Source organism: Pseudophryne corroboree, chromosome 6 (assembly GCF_028390025.1).
Source record: "Pseudophryne corroboree isolate aPseCor3 chromosome 6, aPseCor3.hap2, whole genome shotgun sequence".
NCBI classification, from domain to species: Eukaryota; Metazoa; Chordata; class Amphibia; order Anura; family Myobatrachidae; genus Pseudophryne; species Pseudophryne corroboree.
In genome coordinates this window covers 832,771,432-832,792,707 of record NC_086449.1, presented here as the reverse complement: position 1 = coordinate 832,792,707, position 21,276 = coordinate 832,771,432, and the positions used below count along the sequence as shown (strand labels likewise).

At 46.0% G+C, this 21,276-nt stretch overlaps 1 protein-coding gene and 1 long non-coding RNA gene across 10 annotated transcripts in view; one reads left to right on the top strand and one right to left on the bottom strand.

Moving 5' to 3' along the window:
• LOC134933857 (uncharacterized) overlaps positions 1-16,199 on the top strand; it is a 29,685-nt gene extending 13,486 nt beyond the window's left edge. Inside the window, exon 3 of the long non-coding RNA XR_010179766.1 lies at positions 12,789-16,199. This is a non-coding gene — a long non-coding RNA (uncharacterized LOC134933857). The remainder of the gene's footprint in view (positions 1-12,788) is intronic.
• The window catches only part of SOX5 (SRY-box transcription factor 5), a 496,029-nt gene that overhangs the window by 463,990 nt on the left and 10,763 nt on the right, over positions 1-21,276 (bottom strand). For all 9 annotated transcript variants that reach the window (XM_063929373.1, XM_063929372.1, XM_063929371.1 and 6 more), the window contains exon 2: positions 2,080-2,311. In XM_063929373.1, coding sequence (XP_063785443.1) covers positions 2,080-2,310 — 231 coding nt within the window. In that variant the 5' untranslated portion in view covers position 2,311. The remainder of the gene's footprint in view (positions 1-2,079; positions 2,312-21,276) is intronic.

Here is a 21,276-nt window from a genome sequence, read left to right as displayed (position 1 = left end):
ACCTACAGGGGCAGAGTTATCTGCTGGGGTGGAGTTACCTACAGGGGAGGTGTCACCTACAGGGGCAGAGTTATCTGCTGGGGTGGAGTTACCTACAGGGGAGGTGTTACCTAACTGTCCTGTTACACTCTGCTACAATGTATTACTGTATACTGACCTGTGCTACCATAGCCCTTACTGTCCTGTAACACTCTGCTACAACGTATTACTGTATACTGACCTGTGCTACCATAGCCCTTACTGTCCTGTAACACTCTAGTACAATGTATTACTGTATACTGACCTGCGCTACCATAGCCCTTACTGTCCTGTTACTCTGTGCTACTGTATAATACTGTATACTGACCTGCGCTACCATAGCCCTTACTACCCTGTTACTCTCTGTACAATACAAAGTAAGCTGGGCCACGTAACTTCATCCGGGTCCCCTGTGACTTCCACATTTCTGCTGCAGAACAGTAATCCCTACTGACAGGGTAATATCAGAGCGATGGTTTCCTCACAGGCCTCATTCATGACAGTCCTGTAAATGTACAGATCAACGAAAAGAGCGCTGAAATCCTGGGATTATATCGGAGGATAGAGCTTTCATGTGGCATTCCCCTGTAAGAGTATAATATCATTCCCTGACACACTGGAACTAGTCCGGATCCCCCAAAATCTGCAAACCGCATATCATCCTGGCCTGTGATAAACCGGCGCTCCTATCTCTCCACAAACATCAGTTTAAAGATAAAATGTGTGAAATCCCATGTAGGGAATTACGCCGCCACATTGCACATATGGCTTGTAAGCCAGCTTTAGCACAATCCCTGCAAATCTATTCGCCACGCTGTAAAACGGAGCGAGGCGACGAGAAGTAATCACATTTCTGTGTACAGAGGAGAACACGGCATTCACAAAACATCAATCGCTTCTTCACACAAGTAGGCGCACAACTTGCTGGTGGTACCAGGTTTAATCTCCATTAATGAGCGTAGTTTAAGATGGAATTAAGTTAATGGTACAATCGGGTATCATTTCATATCATCCAGTAATGTATGGCAGGAACTGCACATTCTCCCACAGCAAAACAAAGTGTATTAAATCCTCGCTGTTGGAGATAACCGAGCAGAGGCGCTCTATTTACTGATATCAGCTGTGCAGGGAGAGCAGGATTTATTGCACCATGCATCAGAAAATAACACTCTGAATCCTTTCTCTTATTGCCACTTGTGTTCTCTCCCCCATAAGGAGACATTCTTATATCATTGCAGCACAATAGTAACTCCTTCCTCCACCACTCTCCACGCTGATAACAGGATATCACCTCGTTTCTACCACGGTTCTAGTAAATCTCCTCTTGCCCATAATCCTTTTATCATCTCCCACAGCCCTACTGACACTTTTTATTAAGGTGTGAAAATCCACTTGCAATTTAATATAAGGGTGGCATGGCCTAACGGTGAGAGATGTGTGTGAGCCATCGCAAGGTGTGGCCTGATGACACAGTGGAGGGTTGCGCTAGGCCCACAAGAGTCTGAGAATATAAATAAAAAATGGCACAGAGGTAATAGCCCCTCCGCCTCCAAAAAATGGCTGCAACCACACCTCCGTTGTACACCCAGACCCCTCAAGTGGCCACATGCCCCCAGTACCATGACACGCCTGATGTGTTGGCGGAACTGATAACCAGCGCAATCGATGAAAGAACTATAGTTCCTAAATCCAACATCCCATGTAATGCCGCACTGGTTACAGCGGCAAATTCTAACTCGTTTGTGTGCCAATGACTTATTGGGTTTTGTAATGACCTTTTTATCTCTCCCCCCCAATTTACAATGGCCATACGCGTTTGTAGACTTCTAGCCTATGTGTCCGATCTGTCTCCTGTCCCTTATTTACACAGCTGTCACTTGCATTATAAAGAACTTTGTGTGCAGCAGATCCCTTGCATGACTTCTGGGACAGCAGCCCGCATTATATAGAGCAATCGCCTGCTGTAGGGGATGGCAAAGACCACTCTGGGGAACACAGTACCACTTCTATAACAAGAAAGATGAGGGTATACTGCTCCAGGCCACGTGCCACAGAACCTACCATTGTGTTGTGTTGGTACGTGGGACTCCTGTGGTCACAAGCGTCTTGCGTCAGCAGGGAGACTGCCTGAAATTCCTCGGAGTGAGGCTTGTTGGGAAAACTGGCGTGCAAGGGAAGGTGAAAGGCTGGGAGCCCTCCACTCGCCTCGTCTTCCATTTTCTGCCGGCTTGTCACCATGGCTACCTGTCCATCTGCTTCCCCATACGGAGAGGCTGGTCGCTTGGAAGACATCCTGGAAGGAACAAAAGAGGAGAAAATAATGAAACCTCCACATAAATCCTTAATGCCGTCATTGTGTTGTTAGGGTCCATTGTAACAGAAATGGCTTTTTGTGCTTAAAGCAAGCAGGAATCCATCCAAATACCACTGCAAAGCGTACACAGAGAGGAACAATGACCAGGCAGGTAGAAACAGAACACGGCTCGTTTGTTATGAGAATAATCAACTAATAGCGCATTCTTTTTGGCTCCTGAAATGAGAAATTTCACCTATAAAACATTATCCACTGGAGGCCCTCCCCGGGGACATGTTATTCACTTACAATGCTGCAGAATTCGGGTTAGGCCGACAGAGGGGTAAAATAAAGCAACAAACCGTGATTTAGACATGACATTTTCTAAGTAGATACAATCCCTTAGCAGATAATGGGAGACTGGAATAAAGTGACGTTAAGTACTGACCACAGAGGTTACCGCTGCCCGTGCCAAGTACAGCGGCGGCCACCTAGATGTCTCACACGTACATTGCTGCATTGTACAGGTATCGGGGAGCAATAATCAGGTTATATCAAATAATGCTACTAATTTATGAGATATCATTCTGGAGCGGGCAGACACAGGCATCGCCCCAGTATAGGGACCGGCTAGTGCCTGGATTGGTTCCTCCATAGACTCATCCCGAGCAGTATGAGACTGTGGTAAGTGTTACATCTGATAAATAATCATCTACACTGAGCTGGGACCCAGAAATGTCCCAGAATCACAGACTGGGTCTGAGTACCCGAAAACACAGCTCCCAGTGTAGGAGATCCCAGTCAGCGCTGTGGGCCCCTGCGCTACACGGTAACGGGACCCGGCTTCCTGTCAGTATGTGTAACCAGGGATCCGATATGGGGAAGGACTGGAATTCTCTGCTCCAGATAACATTTATCTTTTACATCACAGAATAATCTCATAGGCAAGTCCTTGAAGAGGGTGCTTATAGGTGCCTAGATCCCCCCTAATCCAATCTGCTCCTGAGTATATATAATATGTTTAAAGCGAGTTAATGGCATGGAAACCGATGTGAATATATAAATCCTTGGACAGTATACATTTGCACTTTTACCTTGCATTGTGCCACTGTGCGTTATCCCCTGCAATTATTGCGTACCGAAACGCGGATATAAGCACATGCCAGACGTGTACCGAAACGCGTATATAAGCACACAGCACACATGTACCGAAACGCGTATATAAGCACACAGCACACATGTACCTAAACGCGGATATAAGCACATAGCAGACGTGTACCGAAACGCACATATAAGCACACAGCACACATGTACCGAAACGCGTATATAAGCACACAGCACACATGTACCGAAACGCGGATATAAGCACATACCAGACGTGTACCGAAACGCGGATATAAGCACACAGCACACATGTACCGAAACGCGTATATAAGCACATAGCACATATGTACCTAAACGCGGATATAAGCACATAGCAGACGTGTACCGAAACGCACATATAATCACATAGCACACATGTACCGAAACGCGTATATAAGCACATAGCAGATGTGTACCGAAACGCACATATAATCACATAGCAGACGTGTATGTAGTTGCAATGCTGTTTATATGGGTCTTTGCCTGCATTGTGTTGAAACAACAGTCTGTAGCCTGAAGCAGCTTCAACCAATTTACTTAAACAAGCAAGGGTTCCGTAACGCAGAAATGAAGCGGAATACAGTTTACCTGAGATGCTTCTAAATGTCTCTATAACCCAGCGTTACTACTCTGCTCTTCCACCATCTTATTGTCCTGTGCGCGGCTTCCAGCGTTTATCCCTCGTTACTCTCCTGCCTCCACTCTTTACACCTTCCTTATATATCATTCACCGCCTAACCTGTTAGATTGTCAGCTCCCAGGGGCAGGGCCTGCTTCATACTCTGTAAATATAAATGACTGTGTCGCTCACGATATGTAATCTGACCCATTTTACAGCTCTGTGGAATATGTTTAACCCTTTATAAGTACATTATAACACCCCTTATGAAAACTCTGCCGTCAGATAATATGATCCCGAACGTAGCGGTAACTTTGTCCATTTCTAAGAGGATTAGAGGAAGTGGCTTACAGGCCGCTCCTAATGTGATAAACACGTGTGTCTGCGGTGAGTGATCTCGCCGCACTCTGTAAGTAGATTAATGAACCCGTACGACTAGTCGGTGGATAACCTTCCCCAGAACACTGCAGGTTAAAGTCGCAGAGCGGTTCAGCGCCGCACCAATGTGCTGGGTGGGAGAAGGAGGGCTGAAAGAACTTGATAAACAAAAAAGGCCAAATGCCAGATAATCTGAGCCTGTGTCAATGACGTGTAATGAAGCTACTGAGAATTAAACACACTTCACTATCGATTAACCCTATTGATCAATTCTAAACTGAGCGCAACAACAAAAGGTCTCTTTATTTTTAGCAGAGCTTCCAATCCTACGCAATGTCCAATATACACAATTGTAACAGGTCTGATAACTTATGTCTGCCCGGCTTCTATGCTGTGCATGCTGGGACTTATAGTTCCACACTCCACGTAAGAGGGGGAGGGGGGGGGGGTTTACACTTTGTCCCCTCCAACCACTAAACAGTAACCGTCTCGGGAAGAGCCTCCGCTCCCATTTTGCTCGGTTTAAGTGTTTGTTGTGTTGGTACAGGATCTATACACTGGGCACAGTTGCACAGAGGACAACATTGGCTGTTGCAGCAGTTTTCGCAGTCCCAGCAGCTCTAACTTAGCGCCTGATTACAGGACTTAGGGGTCTATTTACTAAGCCTTGGATGGAGATAAAGTACCAGCAAATCAGCTGTGACATGACAATTAGGAGCTGATTGACTGATACTTTCTCTTCATCCAAAGCTTAGTAAATAGACCCCTTATATTGTATCTGCTCAGTTGTAGCAGGTTTTAGTTAGGAGTGATGAGCGCTCCGGACACTCATCGTGATTAAAACCCGCGTGGGTCGTATTCTCTGTTTTTACTCGGAGATGAGGAGTTTAAATTGGGAGCATTCAGGCGCTGCTCTGTAACTACGGGGCGAGAACGCCCAATGTGACCCTGCATTGTCAGAGCACAGCCTGCCCCTGTATCTGGGACTCTATGAACACATGGACCCTGCGAGTAGGTGAGGTTGGCGGTGTGACCTCACACGGACGCTCTGTGACATTCCTAGCCTGGGAGGTGTTGGGACCATAAAGCTGATTCCCAGCTGTATAAACCTAAAGGTGACAGGCGGGCTGCAGTAGTGAATGGACTGGGCTCACTTGGCCAGTGTAAGAGGTGGGGGAGGTAATCAGCTGGTGTTTATTTACCCCCCCAATCATAGATCCTTTCTCTGCTCCAATTAACAAGACCATCCCCCACATGGGAAAAGACCCTTTAACCCAGTGGTTTCCAAACTTTTTTGAATCACGGCGCCCTAGAATATCAGAATTTTTTTCACGGCACCCCTGGGCCAAAAATTTCTTATTGAGAAATGTAGAAAGAAATATAACATTAAGTAGATGGCGTTTATATGTCGTCCTTAGGGTCAGGTGTGTGGTGAGGGACAAGATTCGCTTCTGTTTGGCCACATATTTTATGACTGGCAGCCACCAGCACTGGTTTTGCCTATTATATTGACCATGAATAATTTGAATTGGTCCTGGACCACCAACCCAGGGCACCCCTGCAAGTGTCCCGAGGCACCCCAGGGAGCCACGGGACACAGTGTGGGAACCTCTGCTTTAACCAACTGATCTCTCCTATGCCAGAGATTCTCCACTAACCCTTACACAGTGGTGATGGCGCTTCTCCATTAATCCTTAGTTCTAATGCTCTGATTGGCTACGGTTGGTCTGGTCTTGTGAGTGTTCTAATGCTCTGCTTGGCTATGGTTGGTCTGGTCTTGTGAGTGTTCTAATGCTCTGATTGGCTATGGCTGGGCTGGTCCTGTGAGTGTTCTAATGTTGTGATTGGGTACAGTTGGTCTGGCTCCGTGAGTGTTCTATTGCTCTGATTGGCTATGATTGGTTCTGTGAGTGTTCTAGCGATATGATTGGCTACGGTTGGTCTGGTCCCGTGCATGTTCTAACCTTCTGATTGGCTTCAGTTTGTTCTGCTCCTGTGAGTAATGTCTGATTGGCTGCAGGTTTGACTGACCCTGTGCGTGTCTAATGCTCTGATTGGCTACTGGTTACAGGTCGGTCTGGTCTAGCGAGTGTTCTAATGTCTGATTGGCTACAGGTTTATTGTATTCCCGTCCACTGCTAAGAAGCTGGGAAACAACAACTGATACAGTAAGTGCTGGCATCCCAGTAAAAGTGACCAATTAGTAACCTTGAGCCCGTTACATGTTTCTTAGATTGTAAGCGATCAAAAGTGATAATTAGTAGATCCAATTGTTGTTACAACTTTTCCTATCACTTTCCGTGTACAGATACACATTACCTTCTGTGTTATACTGAAAATGTTATTCCTGCCTTAGGCAGAACACGAGTTATAGAGTGCCAGCATACTTCTCAGCGCTGCACCTATGGGGGGTAATTCAGAGTTGATCGCAGCAGAAAATTTGTTAGCAGTTGGGCAAAACCATGTGCACTGCAGGTGGGGCAGATGTAACGTGCAGAGAGAGTTAGATTTGGGTGGGTTATATTGTTTCTGTGCAGGGTAAATACTGGCTGCTTTATTTTTACACTGCAATTGAGATTTTAGATTGAACACACCCCACCAAATCTAACTCTCTCTGCACATGTTACATCTGCCCCACATGCACATGTTATATCTGGGCCCTCTTTCCGAGTTGATCGCACGTAGCAACTTTTTGCTGCTGGTGCGATCAACTAGACGCCGCCTATGGGGAAGTGTGTTATAGCATAGCAGGGGTGCGAACGCTTGTGCAGCCCTGCTATGCTAAAAAAGTTTCCTGCAAAACAAGACCAGGGTCAGACTTACTTACCCTGTGCGACGGTTCCAGCGACGAAGGTCCCGGAATTGACGTCAGACATCCGCCCTCCAAACACCTGGACACGCCTGCACTCGCCTCACCATGCCTGGAAAACGGTCAGTTGACGCCCCCCGGAACGCATCCCGCCTGTCAGTCTTCTTGCGATCGCCGCCGCGATAACTTTTTCCGCTGGCAACGACGTGCGTGCGCAATGCGGCCGCCGCGCATGCGCAGTTCCAACCCGTTCGCACCCCTGCGACAAACTGCAGCGTGCGAACGGGTCGGAATGACCCCCATGGTTTTGCCCAACTGCTAACAAATTTGCTGCTGCGATCAGATCTGGTCGCTTATCTGCCATTTACAATAATATAGTGATATTACTATAGACCTGCCTGACTGACACCCTGGCCGGCATGGATTCCTAGGTCCTCCTCTGGGATCTGTAGGGATAGACCTTAAAGGGTCCTCACCCACTTGTAATAATATTATTTGAAAATGATTACTGTGCTGTCTGCTGCTTTACAGGGGGGAAACGCCATTGCAGTTTCTCAGCATGTAAGGGTTAAATGTTCCCAGCAGTATGAGAGCTGCCAGGGGTTGGTGGCCGGCTGGTCAGGGCTACAGAATGGAGGTCACACTGCTATAGTGGATAAAGGACAAGTTGACATGTTAACAATAACTTTAGCATGTGTTTTATTTCTAGCGCCAGGCAGCAGCTTCTGCTGGATAGGAAATGGGAATGATAAATAGACGGCTTACTAGTTACATATGTGATCGGGGGGATATGGGCGGCAGCAGAGTCAGGCTTCTGGTGTACTATAGGCATCTATTCCAGTCAGACCCCTCCTCCTGCGCTGTATGGTGATGCAGCAGGAGGCGTCTGTTCCAATGAGACCCCTCCTACTGCGCTGTATGGTGATGCAGCAGGAGGCGTCTGTTCCAGTCAGACCCCTCCTCCTACGCTGTATGGTGATGCAGCAGGAGGCGTCTGTTCCAGTCAAACCCCTCCTCCTGCGCTGTATGGTGATGCAGCAGGAGGCGTCTGTTCCAATGAGACCCCTCCTCCTGCGCTGTATGGTGATGCAGCAGGAGGCGTCTGTTCCAGTCAGACCCCTCCTCCTGCGCTGTATGGTGATGCAGCAGGAGGCGTCTGTTCCAGTCAGACCCCTCCTCCTGCGCTGTATGGTGATGCAGCAGGAGGCGTCTATTCCAGTCAGACCCCTCTCCTCCTGCAGTAATGATCTGACCTGTGTGTAAGAACTCACCGTCGAGCGGCTTGTGGCCAGGAAGTCTCCGTCCAATGACGCAGATCCCTAGCCTCTTCCCTCCCCCTAAACGGTGGTGACACGGACGGTGTAATGGTTAGCATTGCTGCCTCACAGCACTGAGGTCATGGGTTCGATTCCCACCATGGCCCTAACTGTGTGGAGTTTGTATATGCTCCCCGTACTTGCGTGGGTTTCCTCCGGGTATTCCCACAATACAAAAATATATAATTGGCTCCCGACAAAAACTGACCCTAGCGTGAATGTGTGTGCATGTGATAGGGAACATAGAGTGTAAGCTCCACTGGGGCAGGGACTGATGTGAATGGCCAAATATTCTCTGTACAGCGCTGCGGAATATGTGTGCGCTATATAAATAAATGGTAATAAATAATTAAATAATCAAAACCAGTACAGAACCCGACCGATAATGTGTTTTTATAAACTGCCGCTTTGTTGTCAGCACTGGATGACCCAACCCTATAATTCACCGTGTTGTTACCCCATCATTATATGTCCATCTAGGTTTCCGGCCCGGTAACATCTTATGTGAAGATGCCTGGATTTTATGTGTCTACGGATAATTCCATGGAATTTCAGGCATCCACACGGCAGAACATCTCCTGCTACAGATCTTGTGGGACAGTGTGAAGAATGTGTTACTGGGAGAAGATCAAAGCCAAACAGCAGAAGGAAGAACTCAGCCATGGCCCATTCCCAGCGCCACCTATTCTATCCCCTGTCCTCGCATAAACACAAGCGTTACACAGGGGGAGATGTGTCAGAGCTTGGAGAGAGATAAAGTACATCAAACACAGCTTGTATAATGGCCGGTACTTTATCTCTCTCCTGACAGTGAGGTGTCCGGCTTGGCTTTAGTAAAACAGGTCATCTGTGTGACGCATCCGAGCCGAGTTTCATCCACCGGGTATAAATAGTGTTACATCTTATTACAATGAGCAGTGCGCTCTTCACCAAGGGGAAGATTTATCAAAGTTTGTCGATGGATGGAGATAAAGTACCAACCAATCAGCTTCTAACTGCCGTGTTACAGGAATAGCTGATTGGCTGGTACTTTATCTCTCACCGCTTTATATTTCGCCAAGTCTTGATAAATCTCCCCCAAGCGGCTTAACTCTATCTGTCAAAACGGTTTAAATGGACACACATGCTCAGGGGGGGTGGTATGTTAGATAGACTAGACTTAGGTCGACAGGGACTCTGTCGACATGTACTAGATCGACATGAAAAAAATCGACATGAGGTTTTTTATTTTTAGGGTGTCGTTTTCTTTGTAGAGTGACCGGGAACCCCAATTAGTGCACCGTGTCCCCTCGCAACGCTCGCCATGCTTCGGGCAAGGTTACCGTTCCAATCGTAGTCCACGTGGATCACAAAGTATGAAAAAGTTCAAAAAATGTAAAAAAAAAATGAAAAACTTATGTCGACCTTTTGTCATGTCGTCCTAGAGTCCCTGTCGACCTCCTTACTGTCGACCAATAGTGGAATAGCTCGAAACTCTACAGCTATAATTAACTGACCATGGATGTAAAGTGCGGCACTGACTGTAATTACACTGTCACAGGGAACGGTCACAGGTAGGTGGGCCAGGGTCTGGTCTTTGAAGTTGAAGCTGACATGTTGCACAATGTTCAGCCTCCGCTGTCCGGCCTGGCGGAGGGACGGTTGTGTAAGTGGGTTGGGTGCCTGTTAGCACAGAGCATTTGTCATTCTGGACCTCAGAAGTCTGTTGTGTGGCGGGGGGCCGCCGTCAGACGCCTCTCCCCGGGAATTGGTGCTGTATGGGAGGCATGAGACCTATCATAGCACAGCGTCTGACAACGGTGACATAAATCAGACGGGTTAGAGGAACTTCACTGTTACACAAGTTTCTAATGAAATTGACCCCCAAAAAAAAAAAGTTGTTAAAGGCCTATAAAGTGCCCTCTGGGGCCACGTTGGGGACCAGCATGATGTGTAAAGGTCACAAGATACCACTGTTGTTAAATGTTGCACATCAGCTGGCCCATATGTGGCAGGCAGACCTCTCTGTACCGGCCTCATAAATCACCGCGTAGGGCCGGAGAATAGATTCTGGGGGGCTCGTAACCAGAGGCAGAACTACCAGAACGGCAAGGTTTGCACCGCTATGGGGTCCGCAGCTGGGGTGTTGGGGTGTATCTGTGGTTAAAACCCTGTGTTTAGTTGTTGTGGGGTTTTCACGCTTGGATGGCACTTTGGGCCTTTACAAAATTGTGCTGTGTGGCTCTTGGCCGTTACCCAAACTACTGTAAGTGGTGTATACAGCCTGATCCAATGCAGAGGAGGCCTGGGCAGAACATCATTATATTATTATTATTATTATCCTGTAGTAACACATTGTACAGTGCCAGATATCCTGGGGTTCTTTCCTGTATACAGCTCACAGTTATACGCAATACTTTCATATTACTGTATATGTAATATACTGCGTATTAGTAATAGTTCCTATGGCACTAGAAGTCTAATTCAGACCTGATCGCTCGCTAGGGGATTTTTGCAGCGCTGCGATCACACAGTCGCCCCCCATAGGGGAGTGTATTTTCGCTGTGTAAGTGTGCGGCCGCATGTGTAGCCGAGCTGTACAAACAGATCTTGTGCAGTCTCTGCGCAGCCCAGAACTTACTCAGCCGCTGCGATCACTTCAGCCTGTCCGGGACCGGTATTGACGTCAGACACCCGCCCTGCAAACGTCTAGACACGCCTGTGTTTTTCCAACCACTCCCGGAAAACAGTCATTTGCCACCCACAAACGCCTTCTACCTGTCAATCTCCTTGCGAACGTCCGTGCGAATGGATTCTTCGCACAAACCCATCACTGAGCGGCGATCAGCTCTGTACCCGTGCGACGCGCCTGCGCATTGCATTGCATATGTATGCGTAGTTCTGACCTGATCGCAGCGCTGCAAAAAACGCTAGCGAGCGATCAGGTGTGAATTACCCCCTACAACTGAAGAGCCAGTACTATGACTGCTTTCCCGGGGAGAGTTCCACGTACAGTATCTGCCGATGGGACTGCGCCCACAGCTCGCCGCTGCTCCTGGTTTCCCGGTCTTATGATTTGCAGCCGATGTTAGGACAGTAAATCTACTTGGGGCAAAGTTAGGTCACTCATAAAATATGTTCAGTTTTACTTAACTGCATTAATACGTGCACAATAAGCACTTGTGTCCTGCCAGCGATGGGGCGCTTCAGCCGTACCTCCCCCTGACATCAGCGCGCCCGTATACACACACAAACACAGGCGGCATTATGTAGCTACAGATAGAAAACCAATCATAGATTTCTGTCACATAGTCAATAAAGCCATAAACGTTCACCCTTCTTATAATAGACTGGCAATGACTGTGCGACTGTGATTGACCATGATAGGACAGCTTCCATCCCTGTGCAGAGAAATATCTGTATAGAGATACAGTATAAGTAGATAAACCAATAGATAGCTAGAAGATAGATAGATAGATAGATAGATAGATAGATAGATAGATAGATAGATAGATAGATAGATAGATAGATAGATAGATAGATAGACATTATAGGGAAAATTAGATAGATTGATAGATGTCAGATAAATAAGATATAGGGGGTCATTCCGAGTTGTTCGCTCGCTAGCAGTTTTTAGCAGCCGTGCACACGCTATGCCGCCTCCCACTGGGAGTGTATTTTAGCTTAGCAGAAGTGTGAACGAAAGGATCGCAGAGCGGCTACAAAGATTTTTTTTGTGTAGTTTGAGTAGCTCAAAACCTACTCAGCGCTTGCGATCACTTCAGACCGTTCAGTTCCTGTTTTGATGTCACAAACACGCCCTGCGTTCGCCCAGCCACGCCTGCGTTATTCCTGGCACGCCTGCGTTTTTTCTAAGACTCCCTGAAAACGGTCAGTTGCCACCCAGAAACGCCCCCTTCATGTCAATCACTCTGCGGCCAGCAGTACGATTAAAAAGCTTCGCTAGACCTTGTGTAAAACTACATAGTTCGTTGTATTAGTAAGACGCGCGTGCACATTGCGCCGCATGCGCAGAAGTGCCGTTTTTTTAGCCTCATCGCTGTGCAGCGACCGAAAGCAGCTAGCGATCAACTTGGAATGACCCCCATAGACAGCTAAATAAAAATGCTATAGACTGATATAGATGAGACAGACGGACAGACAATAGCGGTGTAGCAGCGCATGGACCATCGGTCGCTGTAATATTAGGTAATGCTGTGTTTTGTGTTGCAGCACTAGAGGATCACATATAACGAGAGACACGAAACACATCAAATGCTGGACATCCGTCACCAGTCTACGGCCTCCAAACTCAAGTGGTGAGTCCCTGAGCCTTCAGCCCTCCCAACGGTAAGAACGCCTGCCGCAGTGTGATTATAACATCTGCAACTTCACGTCAACAACTTGGACAAGCAGTTGTTGGGATCACATCGCACGTCCTAGATCATTATGTTGAAGACGAGACTTTTACTGGTGTCGTCTCCTCTGTTTCTCTGGTTTGTTCATCGCACTGGTGTCTGCCGCAAGGAAAATCAGGTCACATGCCCACATGGGCGTTTTTCCCAGAATAACCCAATTCAAGGAATCAGGGATATGTATGTATTAACCCCCGCCACGCCGCAGATACCATCAGCCCGCAGGATGGGGAGAACACAGAGCTGCTGCGCTTGCTGCGACCACTGGGAAACGTACACGACTGGTGGCGGCATACTGCCGTGGCGACATTATGGGCGGTATTCAATTATTTTCACCCCCTTCCACACCCGTTCTGTTTCTGCTGACATGTGTGGTATAATATTTTCAGCTCACTACCCCTGGAGTAGCGAGGGCGCCCAACCCTTTACGCAGCTAAACCTGATTACTATGGGTGCGATATGTGCAATAACGGGGATCACTTTAGAAAGGAGATTGGGCGTGATATATATCATTTGAATACCGCCCTATAAATGTAGATAATTAGAATAACGCATCTTCTGTTATTGACGTAACTAACCCAGCAATATGTTTAGGGTCTGTATGTGACTTGTGCTTTTATCCGGCGTGGTGCTGCGGAAAGCGGGAAGATGCGAGAAGGGCACTCGCACAGCACGCGTCTGCGAACACTGCGCTGGACTAATTGTACACCCACACACACATCCCAGCTCCATATGTCTGTCTTAATTACACCGAGCAACAAAATAATGCAACTTTTTAGGAAAAAAAGGAAGAAAAAAAAACACATTAATCCCTGCAATCTCCTTCAGGAAAGTTTTCCTGCAGGGTCTCAGCCTGGCAGACACGGGGTGCGGTGCCCGTGTTTATCCGGTTCCTTCTGGACTGCCCCCGGACATGACATAAAACTAGGTTGCCCGTACAACCAAAGAGAAATATGTCTGCCTGATTGATAGACTGGCATTGCTGAAGCACACAGCTATGAGCCATACAGGGAAAGCAATGTATTTAAACTTTCAAGAGGACAAGGTTGTAAATTACAGTCAGCTGAAGGAGAACAGCCCCTTGAATTACTTAAAATAAAACACTGATTGCTCTATTTCATTAAGCTAATAGTGCTAATTTCCTGATAGTTAAACGCTAGGAACAGCTAATTCATAGACCCGGTGGATCAGTTCGCAAATCGAAGTCGTCTTTTCGGTCAGATAGCTCCCTGGCAGAATGTATAGCCTGTAATCCACTGCCAAAGACCCAGTGTGACGGGGAAAGCATCCCTTGTGTACAGTAACCACCTATGTCAGCGGTGAGATTAGCGATTTTTCAGAACGTATATTTGTTGGCTATTCAGTCCATTTTACCTAAGAAAGTCCAGAATGTTCGACTTGAAGCGTCACACCGAAGACCTTCCCACCGGCGTGGCTCTGCCAGCACTCAGTCACCCAGAAAGGCTGGTGAAGCTGCCAATGCGAAACATTATTTAGAAGAAACAGCCCGAATTACACCTCGCCCTCTCCAGATGAATTATATCTAAATATAAATTGCGGGATTGAAGCCGTTTCTCTAAGCACTTCACAGCGTCGCACTACACTTATACCTGCCGATATGACCCCGCTTTATGACTAGGTAACCCTTCACTAGCGCTGTATATTTATACAGGAAATCACTAGGTGCACTTAACAATAACATAATAATACTCATTAATATTATTTTTTAGCCACTTAACATAGAAAAGCAAAACGCTGGGGAAATGTGGCTAAATAAAGTGTTCGGGAGAATAATGGAGGGTTCTGTGAGTACGCTGTAGAGGGAGCAGATTTTATCCAGCGCTGAATTAGAGAAATACGAGATCCTCGTTAACCCGATATTGTCTGGGCCGGACGCGGAGGTCGAGTCTCTCGGAGTCGTAGCGGATTTGATTCTCTCTCCGCAGCAGACAGACTATAGTCCCAGTGGACGCAAGATTAAGCGTGCTCCGGATAAAAGAGCCTTTTGTTTTCTGGACGACCCCCCTCACCCTCCCAGAAAATAGGGGATATCTCCTTTCCCAAACACCTGGATCCTTGTAAAGTCCTGGGAGCTGTCTAAGGGGCATCGATAGAGATCAGACCTGTCTCGTTAGGGCAGAGGACCTCAGGCTGCCATAATCTTATCCCTATAGCACTGTCGTGGCCCGCAGTGTTGTACAGGATCAGACACACTGTGGTTTTGGACCCACAATGTGAGCAGTGATCAAAACAGATTGAACCTGGAGGTTAACGGAGAAGCAGAACCGTAAACAGAAGCACAGCGTGATAACGCTCGGAGTCACCGGCTCATTGTTCTGTTCTATAGTACCTGGCAGGGGTATTGGGGTGAGACACGCCACATCGACGGGCGGCTTATGCTGTTACTCTCTATGGGCCAAGTTCTACCAAAGTGTAGGAACCTGAAAAGCTTTCCTACAAAACTCTTGGATGGAACAACTGTACATTTTACTCCATGTTCTATGACAAATTTTTCATTTAGGATGCAAAAAAAAAAAATTCAAAAATTCCTTATAGTTTAAAAAATAATTTCTGGGCTTTCTCAACTGAGGTACAAAACAACGTATGTAACAAACAACCACATAATGTGTGTTCTACAATAGTGGTACTTTGACGTGGTGCCACCTCCGCTGTGTACTTGTTAGCGTCAGAAGTGGCGGAATAATTGGACTGAATGTTAAAAAAACGCAAGAAAGACGACTTTAAGGCAAAATCTCCGCCCCTCCCCATCTTATATGCAATACTCCTGTGTTTATCATATGTATGACATGTCCCTTATACAATAGATATACACTTAGAGGACTGCAGTAGAGTTTCAAGCAATTAAATATATGTCCCATGTAGAGAAAACTAATTCCCCGGCACCCAAAGCCAAGTACCCCCGCCTGCAGCAGCGCAAGGCTTGCGGCTACCCCAGAGGGCGGGGAAAGTGGTTCTGCGGAACCTTTTGCTAGCTCTAGGTACAGCATTGCAGAGCGTTATTCAGGGAAAGGAGGGAATCCAGAGGCAGAGGCCCCTAGTTGCTGCATGTTATATGTACATAGTATGAATTTATATTTGATAAATCATTTCTTTATAGATCATTTGGACCGCATTTGGTGTCGAGAGTCGATTCAGTTAGAGAGGGTAACTGTGCAGCGTGGTAACATGACGCTGGGCTGCAGATGGGGTAAAATGTAAAAAGTGCAGACAGAATGGGGAAGGGGGTAGTACTTTCCCTGCATGCAAAATTAATTGTATTATTGCCCCCTGATTGCTGCATGGTTCATCCAGTGTAAATGGATATGCTCCAATCACTAAATGGGGCTCGTTGTGTGTAACTAAGAAGTGTTTGTGATGTGATTTTATTTAGAAACCTGATATTTAATGTGTCCACAGTTTGTGGGAGATGCAGGACTGTGACTGGCACATGGGAGAATATGAACGCTGTAAGGTCACCTCTCGGTGATATATCTTCTGGTGCCGGTGATGTGACCCTCTGAGCTGCCGAGATCACGTGTGGTTTTAGACAGTCTCAAAGGTGCATAAAACAAACCGAAAGCAGTAAGGTAAAAAAGAGAGACATTGTTTCCCCCAGCACCCTAAATGATAACAGTAACCAGATATTAATATATCTAGGTGCAGGGTGTGGCACCCCAAAACACCAGGGGTGCCACACCCTGCACCTAGATATAGCGCTAGGGACCCCAAATATACAGAGACACCTTGATGCGGCTTTGGGGCTTAGTCACACATTTGTGCAAATATGTGTAACCAAGATCTCTGAATTCTAATATTATGTGGGATTTATATCTGGTTACTGTTATCATTCAGGGTGCTGGGGGAAACAATGTCTCTCTTTTTTTCTTGCTTAGAAATACCTCTCCCTTTCGAGCACCTGAATGATATCATTAAGCTGATTGAGCATCTACCATTATATATGTCGAAAAGCGGTAAGGTGTCTGAAACACTCCCACTAAAAGTTATCAGAAATACAGGTCCTCACCCAATGGTCCCACAGCAGAACAGCGCACACTGCTACACAGCCACACTATGACAGTGACAGAACACTGCGGCTTGGTTCACAGACGCTGAAAGCCGAGGCCACCAGTGTCCAGCCCTAGGGATCACATAACCTCTGCGGCTACAACGTTACATCTGTCCCGCACATCCTGTAAGGAGCTTGTCACTTCAGATATATACATTAAATAAAAACATACTTTGCCCAAAATATTTAAGGGGTTGCATTCTTAAACTGCACCAGGGCACATGGAAAGTACCCCTTAATTACACACAGCGGAGACAGCCATTTGGTATCCCGAGCCAATAACCATGAAACTACAGCCTACCTATGTAATAGGAACTAGACACGGTGCCTCGTGCCTCAGCAACGTCTCTAGTGCTTAGTGAGCATTCTCCAAAATACTGGTGTAAAATGTTCCTGAATCCTATGGAAGGGTGATTAGGTGCACGGTACTGGAACATGACATTAGCAGGAGTCGGCTGTCTCTGTGGCCGATATTGTGCATTAATTAATATGATACAAAATCCAAAACTGGACCTCCGAGGCTGCCCCAGATACACAGGAAAGGGCATTTTCTTACACTCGACCCTCCTGGGGGCGAGTGTTCCTTTAAGCAGACAGTAAGTAGAGACTGCTTTTACAGGCCTGCAGGAGTAAGATCTCAGCCTCGCACATTTACACTACAAGACGGGAATAAAGAATGCATTAAGCAACTGAAATCAATAAATAACTTTATAGAAATTCCTTCCATTTACCACCTATTGCTTTAAATGCTCTGCACATGCGAGACGTGACGCAGTAATAGCGCACTGTAATTCAATCCACCGCGTTTCAACACTTGTAAAATCTGCGGATGAGGTGGGGGCCAAAACTAGACAAACTCTCTGCCTAAAACCTAATTGCCTCAGACGCCAAATAAGCTTTGCAGGGGTTAAACATGCCGCAACGCACACACACATCGCTGAGAACATCGATGATGAATATATTGTTTACCAGCTGCTACAATGTGACAGTCATTGCATCTTACTGAACATCTTCATAGCTACATCTACACGGGGTTAGAGACCGTCCCTTCGTGGGTTTAATGCTCTCTGGCAGTTTAATGGTTAAATCCACTACTCAATGGTATCCAAACATTCCCTAAATGGCTTCAATGTTCGGCAACAATAATCAGCCAAATGTCGCTATATGTAGCCATGTAATATCCAGTCACACATCAACAGTAACACAACATGCTGTACATTAAATAACTCCAGGGTGCCTTGCTTCCAAGTCACAAAAGCCTGTTTGTAAGGGTATATATGTGTGTTATGTGTAACATATTTATATTTATACATATATATATATATATTTATTTTAATCTGACCCCAACAATGACAGTGAAGGGCTGTGTGTATAATGTATATTATATAATATATACAGTATGCTCTCTTTTATCCGCCGTCCAGCGCAGCAGTGCACTGTGGTACCTTACAATTCAACAACAGTAATAGTAATAATCTGGTGAAAAAAATCTTACAATTAGTGCACAATTATTATATTACAGCCTTTGTGTTATTAGTGACAGAACTCATTTGTCTTATCTCTGCAAAATTGTGAATAATCCCAGTTACTTACTCAATTAACATTTGTATGTATGTATCTATCTATCTATCTATCTATATATATATATATATATATATATATATATATATATATATATACACGCACATTTATCTAAATATATTATATACAAAGTAATATATTTATCTTACAGAAGTAAATAATGATGGAATCGGTTAATAATTCAGGACTGACCTATGCACCTAAAAGGGATTTAGACTTAATCTGGGTGTCAGAGGGTATGATTGGGGCACTTTGCATATTAGCTTTGTCCTAGTGATATTCCGCAGCTCCCGCAGTTTATTTTCCTTGTGTCTATGTTATGCGTTAGGCCCCATACCTGATTTTAGTCTGAAGGAAATGTACAAGTTACTGCCACTTTCTCTAACCTCCTGTGATAAACCAGTCTGCATGAGTAACAGAATATTGGGGACTGCACACAGCCAAACGTTTGCTGATCATTGCAAGGTAAGTACCTAGAACGTATTAGCAATACCAGGTAAGCTCTATTTGTAAGGTTCATATTGGAACAGAAAACTTAGAATTCTCTCCCCCAGAGCTGCAGCCCAATGTCCCTTCTCCTGCGTTATCCTTCCTCCCGGATGGATAGATTTCACCCACTAAAGGTTTATTTTAACATGCAAAACATTCTGACAAAAGCTGTCGATGGTTACAGACCCACTGGCATTTGCAATATGGTTTTTATTACATTTAAAAAAAAATTCATTGGAAAATGCATATAAACAGCGTTTTGTTTATGTGTGCATTTAATACATGCTTAAACGTGTATACACATATGTCCAATCTGCGATTTATACACATGGATCTGCGACAAAACAGGAGGCTGTTATCTTGTTCTGGACAGAAACATAAGTAAAGCGTGTCACTGCTGGAAACGCTACACGCACTAAAGTAGCTGACAATCATTATTGTGATACAGGACAGACATGTATTTCTATGCTGTTATTTTATGTTGCTGGATTATGTACTGACATGGAACAGTCCTCAGAAAACACACGCCAAATGCATCTAAAATCACACATATGCCGGGCCCCTTAGCCGCATGGGGCCATAATATTTCCAGCCATTTACATGTGTCTAACTTGCTTTAGAAAAAAACAAAAAAAAACATTTTAACCCCCCTAGAATATAGAGACTCAGCGTTTATCGCACAGCTGCGAATATAACACTGACTACCGTATATGTATTTTAGATATCTGGCGCTTGAATTTTGTCAGTTTATAAGGAAGCAGCAGGTCAAGTATAAGGGCTGTGACGTAATAATAGGCTGTGACGTAATAATAGGCTTCACGGGAATTCTACAGAAGAAATGTTTTTTTTTTAAATGACATACCCACATCTGTGTTAGACAGACAGACAGACAGACAGAGATGATAGATAGATAGATAGATAGATAGATAGATAGATAGATAGATAGATAGATAGATAGATAGATAGATAGATAGATAGATAGATAGATAGATAGATTTGTAAAAAAATCTGCAAAATTGCACCAACTGTCCCTAAACTGGGGTGAGGGAGCTGTCAGCTGACCCATAAATTGGCAGATTATGGGGTCAGGCATCCATGTAAGTCATCTGGCAGTAACCCCGGAATTGTTCCCGTTAGCCCTTTACAGTCTCATCCACGTAACATTCCTGCAATCACAGATTATTCTCCCTGCCTGAAACGCAGAAGTTCTGTCACAATGTATCACACTCCCTGTAATCATTTTATTCCTCTCTATCAACATTTACACCCATAGATAACAGTTATTTGGGGAAAATCACTTTTTTCTTATTCCAAGTTACAGAAGTAGATTCCACGGAGGCAGAACGTTCCCCTGAATAGCCCCTACACTGTCCCAGCTTTATCCAGCATCACTGCCTGGTCAATGGGGTGATTTCATGGCTGCCATACATGAGAGACAGGACGCATAAGGTAGATAGCCCAGTGCAGGGACCACCATCCCCCCCGTCACTCTAGACGCAAGTGCGTCAGGCTGAGGTGCGACTTGGGTGCGTTTCCCTCCCATTACTCCCTGGAGGACTTGGCAGTTAGGAAACTTTCTATTAGGGAAAATGAGGATACAGCGACAGTAACGTTCTACAGGCGGGAGGGGTAATGCAAAGAGCTCACAATTCATTTCTAGGGTTTTCCCATATATACACCATAAAGCAGTTTATTCTACACCTCCAACAGGAGAGGCCCAACTCAGAATTGGAGACAATAGAGAACATCAGTGATGGGGTCTGTAAGTTGGGGAGGGATGTCACCTATGTGTTCCTGCTGTGGGGGTGCAGATCACCGACCCCCCTGCAATTAACAATTCTGTTACATTCCATCCATCAAATGGGCTGGGAGAGAGGGACACAATGCTATGTGCTGGACACTGGGGGGGCACAATGCTGACTGTGAGCTAGGCCCTGGAAGAGTGGGGGGCACAATGCTTACAATGGGCAGGGCACTGGGAGGTGGGCACAGGGCTGAGTATGGGCAGGGCACTGGGAGAGGGAGTCACAGTACTGACAATGGGCAGGGCACTGGGAGAGGGGGCACAGTGCTGAGTATAGGCAGGGCACTGGGAGGTGGGCACAGGGCTGAGTATAGGCAGGGCACTGGGAGAGGGGGGCACAGTGCTGAGTACAGGCAGGGCACTGGG